At 45.5% G+C, this 15,152-nt stretch overlaps 1 protein-coding gene across 5 annotated transcripts in view; it reads left to right on the top strand.

Annotated features, from left to right (window-relative positions):
• LOC147697783 (late histone H2A.1-like) overlaps window positions 1-11,106 on the top strand; it is a 233,829-nt gene extending 222,723 nt beyond the window's left edge. For 2 of the 5 annotated variants that reach the window (XM_086934457.1, XM_086934458.1), the window contains exon 2: window positions 10,580-11,106. In XM_086934457.1, the coding sequence (XP_086790583.1) occupies window positions 10,584-11,009 (426 nt within the window). In that variant the 5' untranslated portion in view covers window positions 10,580-10,583 and the 3' untranslated portion in view covers window positions 11,010-11,106. Of the gene's footprint in view, window positions 1-3,326; window positions 3,413-10,200; window positions 10,254-10,579 lie in introns of those variants that run through there. The other 3 variants (XM_086934455.1, XM_086934454.1, XM_086934456.1) reach the window with 3 other exon arrangements.
• Window positions 11,107-15,152: the final 4,046 nt, after the last annotated feature.

Genomic DNA, 15,152 nt, shown 5'->3' with positions numbered 1-15,152 from the left:
GGAGAGACCCACACACACACAGAGACCCACACACAGAGAGCCACACAGAGACACATACAGACCCACACACAGACCCACACACACAGAGACACAGAGCCACACACAGAGACCCCCCCACACACACTCACAGAGCCACACACACACACAGAGCCACACACACACACACACACAGAGCCACAAACACACACACACACAGCCACACACAGAGAGAGCCACACACACACACAGAGCCACACACACACACAGAGCCACACACACACAGCCACACACACACACACAGAGCCACACACACACACACAGCCACACACACACACAGAGCCACACGGAACCAGGACAACTTGCAGAGGACACACAGGGACTGAACCTCCAACACAGACAACTATCTGCAAGAAGCGCCCAAAGCTGCTGCCACAGGGAGCCCAGGCCAGACTCCCCCTCCTCCAAGCACGCCCAGAGACAACAACCAAAATGTGATACTGCACCTCCAAGAAGGGAGACCAATCCGGCGAACACACACACCGTCAGCAGTGTACACCCCACCATTCCTGAAGCTTCTTCCCTTCAAAGCCCAATCACGAGCCTAGACAGAACCCAGAACCTGCACATTCCCAGTAGACAGCCAGAGCTGGCGATCCTCTAGTGGAAGGTGTGGGCCTAACCCACAGAGGGGCCCACACCTGACCATCTCAAAGCAATGGCCCAAAGGAATCTCAAGGAGCGACCCCGGGCCAGTGCATCACCAATCAGCAGCCCAACTCCTAGGCACCCCCAAGCAGCGAGTCAGAGGCACGTGGCAAATCATCAAAACGCCGGCACCAATACATACAGGACATCCTTCTGGACTGGATCGCACCTCCAGCAGGGAACAAGGGAAGGACAAAACTTCCAAAAGCCAGGCTGAGAGAATGCCAATCGGAGGAGCTGGAGAAAGACACCCCATGTGCAAGAAGCAGAGGCAGAACAGCTTCCACCGCCGACACCCCTCGTCCCCCAAAAAGGAGCCATCGGCAGCAAGAAGGAATGGTAAAAGTAACCCCCCTCAAGCAAGGAGGCAGGGCACGGCAACTCACCTACAAGAAGCTAGGGTAGGACAACCCTCCATGCCAGAGCTGGAAACTCGGAGCCAGAGCAGGCAATGCCCCAACAGGAGCCAGGCTGGACCACCCCCGGCAGGGTGGCATGGCCTGGACATCTCCCAGCAAAGACCCGGGGCAAGAGCACCACCAACCAAGGCCAAGATCAGCAGCCCTGTCCGGGTGCTACTGCAGTCCCCAGTGGGGGCCCAGATCCGAAGCAGGCAGGACCCCAGACCTCAAAGCCCCCTCCCACCCCAGGGGCGTCAGGATGAAGCACCCCAGCCACGGGCCCAGGGCTGGGGCATGTCAAAGCAACGAAGCACCCCCAGCGGGGGCACAGGACACCCCAGTCAGAGCCCCTGGGGCTACAGGAGCACCCCCCCAACTGAGCACTCCATGTCTCACCCTACAGCCCCCAGTGCAGTTCCACCCACCCCCGCCGCACCACAACACCTCCCGTCAGAGCAACACCCAGCAGCCGATCCGAGAGGCGGCCCAGGGCAGGCAGAGGCGTGCCTTCTGGCGCATCTCCCGGGAGACAGGCACAGGCGCAGGCACCATCATAGAAATGGGACGGTCCTCCTCATGACACCAGGCGAGCGGGCGGCCATCCCCAAATGGTGCCATCTATAGTGAATGACAAGCGCACCAATGAAGATACCAAAACACTTTCTACAAGATACCATAACCCATTGGATAGCCCAAAAACGAATATACTGCAGCATCACAAGAAAGGTAATGACCATCCAAACATTTAAACTCTCATATTTCAGAACCTCACCCGATTGCAAAACCACCATATCCAGCATCACACAATATAACATGTTTACCACTTTGACAACGTCGTAAGTGAGCAAAGTAGACACACGACTGTGTGAATGTGACCGTCGCTCCCCTCAAACCCAAGATGGAGCCAGAATGACATTCCACTGCGATCATGTGACGACTCCCTCGAGTGCCCGGGCGTGAAAACAGAGCCCAGCAGCTGCAGCAGCAGCCAGGGAGCGCATCGGCCAAGACGGGAGGGGGAGAGCCCAGGAGAAAGGAGAGGAGAAAGGCGAGAAGAGGGGTAGTGGGAGAGAAGGCAACGTCATTTTTGGAAGCTAAGCTCCGTCCTTTTCGGATTGAGGGGCGTGTTTTTCGAGGAGAGAAAGAAAGGAAAAAACACGCCCCTCAATCCGAAACGGACGGGGCTTAGCCTCCAAAAATGACATCACAGAACCCTCTTCTCCAATGGCTGGCCGCCGTTTAGGCAGCCAGCCAATGGAGAAGAGGGGCGGGTTCAAGCCTCGCTACTCTGGAGACATAAGATCTCGCCAGCGAGACTGCGCATGCGCAGCCTACGCTAGCCGAGACCTAAAAACGAATGTCTCCATCTGTAACTGGCGCTGGTGTAAAAAGCTATGATGCCTTCAGGTCTAGTTCGTGCTATATAAAACTCCACTAAAAAGAGATGTCATATTAGTCATGTATACTTTCCCACTAACCCGCCACCAAGTCACCCTTCTTCTGCCTTTCCTACTATTGGAGGCATAAGTTAAATAGACGCCGAATTCCAGGTAAAATATTGTTGAAACAGAAAAAAGGAAATCTAGATGCAAGTGCAAAAAATATTGACTTTTTCAAGGCTGGGTAAACTTTGTTTCCAGTAATTAGCTGGAGGACGCTGTGCAGCTTGAGGTTTTTGTGAGGCCGCTCTGAAAGTTTAAGGTGCAATTCAAAATCGCTTGAGTTAGCTTTAAGAGGTACATTTAAAATTGTTCTGAACACTGGGCTTCAAAATATTAGTTGCCCGGGCGCCAGCAGTGCTTACAATGCCAAAAGCGAAACTACGGTTCCCAGAATGCGACATGCTCTTCACCAAAAATCCTGGGTCTGGCTTAAGGTGGCACATGGCCTTAGGTTCAAGGAGCAATTATGGATCTGTGCACAGCTTGAGTCTTAACTGGGTCAACGTATCCCCTCATCCTTCCACGACAATTAACTTGGGTCATTGTAATACCTTGTCTTTACAACATTTTGAGAAGGCAGCGCATTGCAGCAATAAAGTCTTCTAAAACAACGTTCTTTTTTGTGGGGTGGGTGGGGTGTGACGTGTGAGTGAGTTGACACCTCTCTTTCTTTTTCTGAACTGGGCAGGGCAGCGAAGCGGGAGTGCGCGCCTGACACTCAGGTGGCAGTCGTTGCGTTCTGATTGCAGGTGTCAGTTAGCCCCTAACTGCTGGGGCTTTAAAAGGAAGCTGGGCGCGCGCAGATTGAGATCATCTGTGTGAGCGAAAGGTTGTTGCAGGCGGCTGTGGGGCGAGTGAAAGCGGTGAGCGTACGCTGTTTAGGAGGTAAAGTGTTTTACTCCATTGGTGGTGGGTTTTATGCGAGTTTTCCATCTGTTCTTCCTTGCCCTCAAACAGTATTGTTTCCAAGCAGCCTTCTTCGCTTACAAGTGCTTCAATGTTGATTGTTTATTTTTAAATTGTAAGTGTTTGTTTTCAAGTAGCCCTTTAGTTCTTATTGACTTTGGTGAGATCTTAATTATTTTTTCTTGACGTCCCATGTCGATTACCTTTTTTCCCTAGTTCACGAAGTACTAATCTGTCCGATTCTACAATGCTGACTTTGATGCTGGGGGGGGGGGGGGGAAATGATTCCAGCATAGTATCTGTAAAATGTGCAGACTAAATTTTATAGCGACCAGAAAATGCGTAAATTCTCTTAATGTGACTATATTTAAGAAACGAGCGCGGACCCCCTCCCAATTTCTCAAAAATAATTATAAACCGAAATCAATGTGGTGCGCTTGTTAAATGCATTGTCCGTGACAAACCGTTGCGGCGCGAGCGCAACATTGCGTTCTCCATAATATGGTTTTCATCACCTTGTAACTATTTGCCACCAACCTCTAGGGTCAGCGAGGGTACAAAGTCGAAGTGTTGCGGGATTAGTACGCTAACTTTACTTTAGCGACAATGTTCCAGGTAATGCTGCCAGCATCAATAAACGTTAATTGGCAAAGGCAGCAGGTCGCTCACATTTTAAAACCAGGCCTACCGATTTGGCAACACTTGTTCGTATTCGGTCTTATCAATCCTGCTGCTCTGTGTGGCAGGAGTAAGCTAAACGTATGTAATTCAATAGTTTTACTAATTTGAGGGCTTAAAGCCGTCTAATAATTGTGAGACCAGGTGTGATAGTTTAGAAAACATTGCAGGATACACCACGTGCTTAAAGTGAAACCCTGTTTCTTGTATTCGAAATATCACGCTTGTTCACTATGGCATGCACCATAGACCGGGCCACGGGAATTGTTCAGTGAGGTAAACATTGTTCGACCGGGTTTTTAAAATTATGCCGGTAACTGAAGCCCTTCTGTCCGTATTATCATTTCAACGCACATGAATACTCTGGTCAAAATTGCCCCTCCTTAGTACCACAGTCATCCGCTGAAATGTCATTAGTTAACCTTTGCTACTGCTGCCCTGCTCTCAAATTGTATATTCTGTTAAATAAGTATCAGACAAAAGGAACTTTAATCAACTGGTGGCTGAAATGTAGTACATTTTTTTTGTCGTGCCGCTCTTTTTTAATTTGTTTTGACTTTTCAAGAGAATTAAACCCTGGCAAATCAATAAGTCTCTGCTAGATAATGTCACGGGTACTGGGTACATAAAGTATGGACTCCCAATCAACAGTTTCCCGTTTGTAGACCAATACCTCAAATTACTCACTTCCGCTCCTGCAGAAGGTCAACACTCCAGCCATTGGATGCTCTCACTTTGAACGTCTGCCTTTCGCCAATGCATATGTACAAAAAATAGTTCCCGAAAAATAGAAAGTTAGTAACTTGCGCTTCCCAACCACTGAGCATTCCTACCTATGAACCAGCTTTGGCATATTCATGTATCCTACCGAAAAATAGCACAATTCATTAAAGTAGCCAGAGTGTATAAGCATATTTTTCGGTTAAAGATACACCCAGGGTTGTGACTGACATTTCAACCACTTGTATCCGACTTGAAGGGCCTCAACTGCTTCTCACCTCTTGGGTTGTTGGAAAAGCACTGTCGGTGTAAACTATCTTTGCAAAGCTTCCACCCCAATAAACAGACAAAATCTGCTATCTAACTGTACTCGCCAGTGACTAAAGGCACCTATAAAAAGGTGTGGTGATATTCCTAAAAAAGGTGTATTAATCTGTGATTTGACTCTGCTCATTACGAACCAGGGTTGGTCAACTCTTCCTAAGGAAAATGCACACATGAGTAAAATGGCAGAACCCTGTATACAAATTCGTATACTAAAGCCACACACTTCAGCCTGGTACAGGTCATTTGAAGCAGTTGCCCCCTGACTTGAGATAGACTTATAGACTTCACAAGTGCAGTTTCATGAGAATATTTCAATGGTTTTGCAGTTGACTTGTTAAGAATACCTAGTAACAACTTGTGGCACTGCCCCTTCATGAAGGAATAGCCAAGCTTTTGCATTGTCTTGAGGGGGATACCTGGTAATGACAAGGAACTACATCTCCGTGAAAGACATTTTAAGATTCATCACTTGATTCAAGGGGATCTTTAACTTTAGGATTTGCCCGGTTTGTGTGTAAAACGTAATCCTCTATTGGCTTGCATTTTGCTTCTTCCCAACACAGGCCATTTTACAGTGACGTAAAAATAATGCCACTCAAATAGTTTGCCAACAATGTGGTAGAAGGCACTGGACAACCATTTATTGCTAGTACCAGTATTTGGTGGAAGGAACTTTGCCTAAGCAGTGGATAGAAAATTTTATTATTGTAAAGTGTTATATAACAATCAAGACAATTGAACGTTGCAATATGGATATACCAGCATTGGCATGCATACTTCTAGTGAATTAAATTAGTATAGCAAGAGTTTTTGTTATCAAGCTCCAACCCCCTAAACTTTGAAGGACATTTTAAGCAGTTGCATCTTCCTAGAGGAACACTTAGTAACATGAGTTATTGCAGCTCTGAGCAACTTGTTAGGAAGTTGCCTCTGATTAGAAGGGGACATCTAGTAAAGTTCTGAAGGGCAGCAGTCAAAGACGTTATGCTGTTTATCTAAAAGGATATATAGAAATTACTTGCAGTAACTCTTGCTGTGGGGGGTGTTAGCAACCCACACCAAGGGTATATCGGGTGCAATAATTATCACCAATTATGTTTTTGGGGTTAGCGTGCAGATTTTGGGTATTAAACCAAAACCTGCATGTTCCAGTAAACACTAGTTTTTGCACACTTTGGTATTTACAGATCTGACCCGCCACTGTTACAAAATTCAAAGGGTGATAACTGGAGTTACAGTAGCCAATCTAACTTCTGCAAAACAGATGCATAGCTTTATCTCAGATTCATATGGGAATGGCTTCCTCTGGGAAGGAGTAGGAGAATGAAAACCTTTCATATAGCAGACCCCATGCTACATGAAACTGGTGCCCATATGCTCAGCCCGACAAGCAAGAGCTCACTCAATTCTAATGTTATAAAATAAATGTAGGAGCAGATGTTACCGATTCCCAGAGCTGTGAATAGGTGTAAAAATGTGTTGCATCTGCTTTTACAAACACAATTTCATATGCAAAATGAAACTGATTCTCATTTTGTATAACTCGACACCCATATTTGAACTTGGTAAAATCAAACTACTTAACATGGCTTCTAAATCTCTAATAATTCCAGTAGCATTATTGCAATACAAATCTGGTCAAGTATCAACTGTTAATGGGTTTAGAATATGAAGGGGGAGCCTCGTCGGTCAGATGCCTGGGTAGGTTGACGGTGCAGCACTCGGCGAACCTAGACCATTTAGTAATTGGACAGGAGGAGACAGCTGAAGCATAGCTTCCCCCACACTAGGATTACACTCAGACGAGGTAGGATCTTCGACCCACCTCCGATTTCCATGTGGAGTAGGTAACAGTTGTGCCATCCACAAGGTGTAGATAGTGTTTTAGTTTTTTACCTGGTCCTGACTAATTGCGTTGTATCCCTAGGAACACTAGCAAGAAACATGTTGACCATACACATCTTCTCACTTGGTAGAGTAGACCGTCCTGGGTTTTTCATTAGGAGGTCCACCTCACCATTTCTTTCAATAAAGTAGCTAAACACGGCAATAAAATAGTCAGTGGATTACCTAACTTTTTTTAACCATCACGGCGCACATCCACACACACACACCCCCTTCTTAGAACCTGCATGCACCAAGTGGCAGGGACAAAAGATCTCCGGCAAAGAGCCCCATCTGGGTGCCTGCCAGCTTGACAAGGAGCAAAAACCCATATGATGATGCATGACACCTAGCTTGCTGGGTGTGAGGGTTTTAGGTCCCGACAGGGTGGACTCCCCTCCCCTTTCCATACCATAGTTAACTCTTCGGGTGTCTCTCTCCCATTTTTAATCTCCTGGAACATACCACCCCCCTCTTGTCCTGGGGAACTGCGTACCCTTCTTTGTCTCCACAGAATATGAAAGCTGTAATAAGTTCCTATACATGGCTAATGGATTTCAGCGGTTACAATTTGTTAATCCCCCACCTTTGAAGAATTTCATGTAATCTTCTGACTTAAATTTGCAAGCAACTTTTGGCTACGTTTACTACTTTTTATATTTTATCTTCTGTGGCATATATAAACCCCCTTATCAGGTAGTCGTTGCAGAACTATCGCTTGCAATCAGGTTATCACTTCGATGGCCACAGAATTAATCAAACAGCCACGCACTTTAAATGTGACTCCTTTCTCGCCCCTCCAATATCTGTCCTCCAATTGCCACATATTTACAAAATCCTCTCAGACTTAGTCCTAGAACTGAATATTGGGCTATTGTCTAGGACTTTGTTTGGTATGTAAAAAGCTGTGAATTTTTTAATCGCAGGTGGCATAACCCTGTTAGCTGAAAACAAAGGCTCTCAGTGTTGAACCAGCATTGACAGAACTTCACAAACGTGAGACCAACACAGGCTTATTCCTTTAGAGTAGTGCACTATCAAACCAACTGCAGATGAGGTTAGCTCTGACACTTTTTTCTTTTTCTCTAGATGAGGACTTTCGCTAGACAGGAACAGCAGTTTAATGTCCATTCCTTGTTTTTGACATTGGCTGTTCATATCAAGTTAAACTTTTCTTCAAGATCTAACTACACCACCCTTTTGTGGTGAATAGAGGTCTGTTATAGCTACCTTTTTGAATGTACTTGACTTTCTCCTCCCAGCCCACTTGGATTGGGGCAAAGAGCAAGCTTGAACCTGGCCTTAAATTGAGAGGGTACAGGGCATTATTTCCATGGATATTTCCCAGTACCATGCTGTACAACTCCTAAAATTCCACTCAAGATGTAAATTCAATTAACATTATCCAGGCCACTGACTTCACTTTGGGAGGGACAGGACCACGTGTAAGCAAAATGAAGAGGCTGTTTTTTTTTTGCAGGCGCATTCCAGAGTACATACTAAAGTGACAAGTGGGTGTACAATTCCAGCTGGTAAACTAGTTAGGTGAACTGTAGAAGACTCTCATTGATCAATTTACGGTCTAACTGGTTCAATCAAGGTTTACTGTAAATGTGTAAAAGGATCGAACTCAATTAAAACCATGATCGGATGATCTGATGGGTCTTGATTTATTCTACAAAACTTTAGGAAACAAATCTAGGGAGATCTCTCAAAAGTCGTCATCCATTTCGCAATGAAGGTTTATGTTAAACTGCATTTATGGTAAATTTATACATTAGTTACCACTCAATTTAATCGCATTTGAAGAGCAGGGGTAGGCCTCATCTGGAAAGCCTGCATGCATGAACTTCACGATAACAAATTTTCAAAAATTAGTTTACCAATTTTCTAAATTGGTGTAGAAACTTCATTCACTTTATTGCTGCAGTTAAGCCGGACTGCTTTGTGCCGCGCTACCAGGGGTTAAACACAGGTTAATTTAGGGAATGTTGTGGTTCACTCTGACCAGTATTGTATTTGATTGTGGCTTTTACTACTCGGCTAATAACCCAGTTTCTTACAGCCCCACAAGTCATGACTAGTGAGACTACAGAAGGACTGAGTGTCCACTGTAACAAGTCGCATAGACAGCCAGGCACTTGGACTCCCACAGTATACATGTGCATAACCAAAGACTCCATTGGGCCTGGGGAAAATTGGAGAAGTGGCAGAAGCCATTCTGTTCACTTGCATCGGCCCACTACAAACACTCAGACATGCAGTTGCTCACTTCAAGAACATGGGATTGGGGTTTCTCGAAGCTCAGAAATAGGCATCCACATGAGCTTCGTGGTTTGTGGCTGTTGACAGTATGGCTTCAATCTTCTTGTCCCAAATCTACTCTGTACCTGCCCAAGCAATGGAATCCATCAATTCCAATGCAACTTCATCTGAGATACTCCAAACTCCACTGAATACGCCAACCCTCCATTAATGGCCAAGAAAAGTCATGTGATGGGGAGGTTTTATCAATGCTGGACTTCAGCCTCAAATACCTACTGAGACTCATTAGCACACTGGGTCCCTGCTGAGTTGTGGAGTTTGTAGCTTTTTAATCTTGTAAACTAGATCAATTGCATTAGATTTGACTCCTATTTTTGACACCATAAGCTTTACACATCCATTCGCCTAATGATTTTACGCTAGGGAGCCTTAAATCTTTTTGTGGCCAAGAGCTTGCAGAGCTCCTGACCACTTGAAAAAGGGTTAGGGACCTGGATTTGACATGCCTGTTCATTTCTGGGCTTCTTACAAGATGATATTAGATCTTTGGGACGTGGCAGGGACCGAGATATGAGAAGTGGTCTGATATGCATGCTTAGCGTTTTTTGTGCAAGACAAATCTGCAGTCTAAATTTGAAGTGCATAATGCAACTCAGTGGTAATTGTGACTACCATCAATCCAGTAGTTCTTCTACGTGCAACTTGTCCATTGAACACTATTCACCAATTGTTTTAGATTTGGCAGATTTAGATTGGCTGTCTCTTGAATGACCTGATGAGGTCCATTTTAGTGTAGCAGGCTTGTTGCACAATTTTTTTTTGGGGGGGGGGGGGGTGTAAATGAATGTAGACTAGTCACTTGCATCATCTGTCTTTCTTCATTCTTCATGCAGTGCGCACGGAGCATTGAAGCATGCTAACCTTTCCGACATAAACCGAAACACAAGTGAGTGCCCTACACTTTCTTCTCCATAACCTTACTATGTTCAACGTCACCTTTCCACTGACCACCCCAGTCATTTATAGGGCTCTGTTTACAATGAAAATGTTCAAGCCACCCAAACTAGCAAAAAATAGCCTGCAGAAAGGACCATATGCTCATAACACTCGTTCAAGGAGCTCAGCCATCTACCAGCAAATGTCATTGTCTAAAGGGTGCTTAAATTGAATCATAGATCTGTTATGCATTTGTGATGAATGTCACATACACAGTATTGTTTGGGTATACATCACAGTAACGCTTTTTTCTTCAACCCCCCTCTCTTTCCGCAGCATCATGTCTGGCCGTGGCAAGAAAGTGGGCAAGGTGGGCAAGCCAAAGGGAAGTGAGCACAAGACACGGTCCTCCAGAGCAGGCCTACAGTTTCCGGTTGGTCGCATCCATCGACTGCTGAAGAAGGGGAACTATGCCGAGCGGGTGGGTTCTGGTGCTCCTGTTTACTTGGCGGCTGTTCTGGAATACCTGACTGCAGAGGTGCTGGAACTGGCGGGAAATGCCGCCAAGGACAACAAAAGATCTAGGATTGTGCCAAGGCACCTTCAGCTGGCTGTCAGGAATGACGAAGAGCTGAACAAGCTGTTTTCTGGTGTGACCATTGCAGAAGGTGGTGTTCTACCCAACATCCAAGCTTCGCTGCTTCCCAAAAAGACTGCCAAGGGGTCAATGCAAGAATCCAAAGACGTGGAGTCTCAGGAATTCTAGAAAAAGCATTGATTCTCAAATGCTCCTTGAACTAGTTTATGCCTTTTTTAGTGAGTTTTTAATGCACTTCAGTGAATAAACGGTTTATTTTCTTAAATCGCCTGACTTCTGATGTTCTATACAGTAAAAATGCTGCATCACAAATGTTTGTTTGGCTATTGGTAATAAACCATGCTGTGCCTCCCCCTCTTACAAAGGATACCGTGGCATGGGATCCTATATGGGGGGGGGGGAAACCTGTGTTCCAAAACCTTTGTTAAGTGGGCCAGCCAGTGACTGATGTCAATACATCAAAATGCCTAGCTGACCTAATCGTACAAAGTAACTTACTCAAGTGCTTATTGTTGATAGATCTAAAACTGGGTGAGTTTCTAATCGCCCGCCCCCCCCTTCCCGGAAAAATCTACATTCGCTCACTTAACGGGTTGATGTAAGAGGCTGGCTCCGTATACACTATACTCCAAGGAGGCAGTGTGCATAGTCCAGGGAGTCCCAGAGGTATAGCAGAGGATGGAAGTAAAACATTCCTTACACTCAATTTAGTGTTAGCTGCAGGTAAGTTTTACTTTCACATCCTTAATATATTTCAAAATAAGGTGTACTTGTTTTGTAGAAGTATACAAGTGTCTTTGCAGTAAAGAAAATGTAAACTTTGTAATACTTGAAACTACAGATTATTGTCTTGTTTTTCAGTTCATTTTCTTAACTTGATGCAAAACAAACTCCTACAGTTCAGGTACTGTAGGACTAGTCAATTGTAGACACTAAGTTATGTTGTTGCATTGTAAGGCTGACCATTGTTCAGCTGAAGTCCACAACACTATGGGGGAGGGAAAAAAGCTAAGTTGGTAATTGCAGGTTACGTAGACTTTTGGTGTGGTCCTCTTAGGATTAGAACCAAGGTTCAATTCTGCACTAAAGGTGCACCACCAGCAGGAATAGGGCAGCCGGTTGCTGGAGTGCCAATGCTAGTCAATGGGCACCAGGGGCACATTGCTATGAGGCTGCTCACAGGCAGTTGATGTGCCCTGGAGGACAATCTTCACGAGTTGAGGTGGGGGTGCCCCAAGGTAGCACCAAAATGACAACCAGGATAGCAGGATGCAATGGGCTGCCAATATTAACCTATAGAGATCATCCATTTTGCTTTCAGACTGCAGGGGGTCAGACCGGGAGACCGCTTAAAGAACCAGCAGCCAGGTGAGGAATTTGAGATGCCAGGCCATGTCAGGACACAATTGGTTCTGGTTACCAGGGTTTCTTTAGATGTCTGTTTTCTCCTTAATGGGCAGGTCGCTGTCTTTGGGCGGGGTGTATCTTCTGGACGAGTAGTCCTTTTGTAAGTTTGGTGTAGAGGAAGGTCTGGAAGGAGTCTTCACTGTATCGCAGGACCTTCTTGTTCTATTTAGAGACCAAACTGCTGTCTTTGGGAGTCTGGGGCTCTTTCGGAACTGATCAGTACACTCTGGACTTTTTTAGGTCACTGTTATTAGGCTGGAAATCATCATGCTGTATAGGTTTCTTGAAGGTGTGGGCAGGCAGTAGGACTGGGTCCAAAGCAGTGGCCACCTGGATTTTCTGCTGTGTCTTTGCTAATCTTAAGTTGGCAGGAACTCTTGAGCTGGGTTCAGGGGTGCCCCTCCACACATTCCTCCCCTCTCCTTCCGCCCAACTTCCTCGCTCCTCACCTACTGCCCCTAATTATGTCCTTAATTTCTATCCTTCTTGCAACGCCAACAAAGACAATTCTCCTTTCACCTCTGATGCACAAACGCCTGCTCTCAACCACCACCTTTCCCCACCTCTGAACCCTATACCCCAATCCCCCTCCCATCCTCGACTTCTCCCAGCCTTCCACTGCCAATTGCACCCTTTCTGTTTCCATTGAGCCACCCAACATGCCATGCTCTGCCCTACTCTCTCTGGAAAATAAGCTAGGCTCTTATCACCACCATCTCCCAACTTGAAGCTACCATTTCCCTTTTAAGCTCCAAGATTTCACCTTTTCCATACACCTCAATTCCTTTGGAACACTCACCTTCCAACAAGATGCACCTTGCCCCCACACCCCATAATAGCCAAGCATAACCAGTTGTCTGCCAACTCACACAAGCCCTCGAACGCCACCCTTCCACTTTCATCTCCAAGTAACCCTACTATCTACACTATTCCGACCATCTCAGAACCACTCATCCACCTAAACCCTCCCGAGCACCCTCGTATAAATACAATACCCTATCACTCATCAAAGCCCACATGCCCCAGTCAACAAAAGTCTCCACAGAGCTGCGCTGTCTGCTCCACAACTGCAGATCTACAATTAAACACAAACTTGAAATCTCAGACACCTTCATCCTTCACAATATTGACCTGCTATTCGTCATAGACCTGGTTCAAGGATACCTCACACTCTGATCTCCTAGCACCCACAGGCTATTCTATATTTAGAAATGACAGAATTAACAAGGTTGGGGGAGGTGTTAGTCATCTTTAGAAACTCCCTTCAACGTAAGGCTTTTCCTAACTGCTCCTTTCACACTTTTGAATGCCTTTCACACTTTTGAATGCCTATCTCGAGCTTCAATTGCACCACCGCTCATCCCTCAGATTCCATTTACTGCCTGCCTTGTAGCAGCCCTTCGTTTATGGAGGAACTCACTGACTTCATTAGTGACCAATACTTGCAAAGTGACTATCAGATCTTCGTGGGTGTATTCAATCTCAATTGGGGCTCGTCTCAAGACTCTTCTGCGAATTTGCTGGTCACCTTCCTCTCTGCAAACTATCTTATCCAACACTGCAAAGAAATCTCTGGGCTCAATCCTGGACCTTGTTATTTCGAAAGCAGGCATGCTTACCATCGCTACCCCTAGTCATGTAGACTGGGCTGACTACCTCCTCAATCCATTCGCTCTTCACCTATAACTCTCGGCCAACCTAAGAGGGCTACCTCCTGGTTCTGTGACAATAAAAATATTTACCTCGGTACCCTCTGCGAATCCGCTTTGCTATCACTTCCAAGGTTAGACGCTAACCTAGATGTTATGTAACTCTCCTCCCAATGCCTCACAGTCCTTGCAGTCAAAATCAATAACTTCACTCCTCTCCAAAGATCAATGGAGACACCGCCCTCCACCAATAATTTGGCCACGTTTTGTTCAGCAAGATCAAAGTACCACAAGCACATCTTCCTTAGAAAAGCATCGCACTTCAGAACCCTCCTCGACTCAGCCACAAATAGACTTTAAATCTTTTCAATCTCATCAAGAATCCAAATTGCTTTCCAACCTCCAAGTTGGAGAATTTTACAAAGAAAGTAGCAGATTTAACTATGACACAAAAGCAAAATTACTTGTGGATCAGGTCATTCATCCCACCCCTCCAGAGGAGTGCAAATTGTTAGCCATTTGGCAGAATTTTGACCCCCATCTCTGAAGATGCCCTCAAATGCATCCTAGCAACAAAGCCCTACAACCATTCTCTACCCCATCCATAATGCCATTGCCTTCTATACCCATTCTCTCTCCTATTGGACCACTCTGGTTAACTTCTCCCTGTCAAGGCTCCCTTCAAAACTGGGCAGATCACCCCTCTGCTTACAAAAACCCCCACTGCTGATGCAAACTACCTCAACAATTTCCACCCACTAACATACCTTTTTTCTTGCGAAAATCACAAAGCTGTGTAGCGAAATGATCATATCAAGGACAATGATTTTCTTAACCATTTTAAGTCCAGCTTCATACGAAACTGCAGCAATGAAACAGCCCTGCTGCAAGTGATGGATGAAGTCCTGCGGATACTCGGGGATTCTTTCCTTCTAATTCTCCTTGACCTTTCTGCGTCCTTTGACACCATCAATCACAACACGAACACTCTTCAACAGAGTGGGCATGGAGGGCACTGTGCTTAAATGGTTTGCTTTCTTCCTCTCTGATCCCAAATGATCAAAATAGCTAACAGTACTTCATATCCTTTGGCAGTAGGTCAAGGTGTTCCTCAAGGCTTTATACTTGCACCCATATTGTTCAATCTCTGTTTAGAACCATTGGGAAATCTCCTAAGTAAATCTGGGATCCACTGACATCAACACTCATCTACCTTAAGGTGGCCTCCACTCATGATCTCTCCATCCTAAGCTAT

This window comes from Lissotriton vulgaris, chromosome 8 (genome assembly GCF_964263255.1).
Source record: "Lissotriton vulgaris chromosome 8, aLisVul1.2, whole genome shotgun sequence".
Classification (NCBI taxonomy): Eukaryota; Metazoa; Chordata; class Amphibia; order Caudata; family Salamandridae; genus Lissotriton; species Lissotriton vulgaris.
Note: the sequence above shows the minus strand (reverse complement) of the source record. Positions and strands in the feature narration are given on the sequence as shown.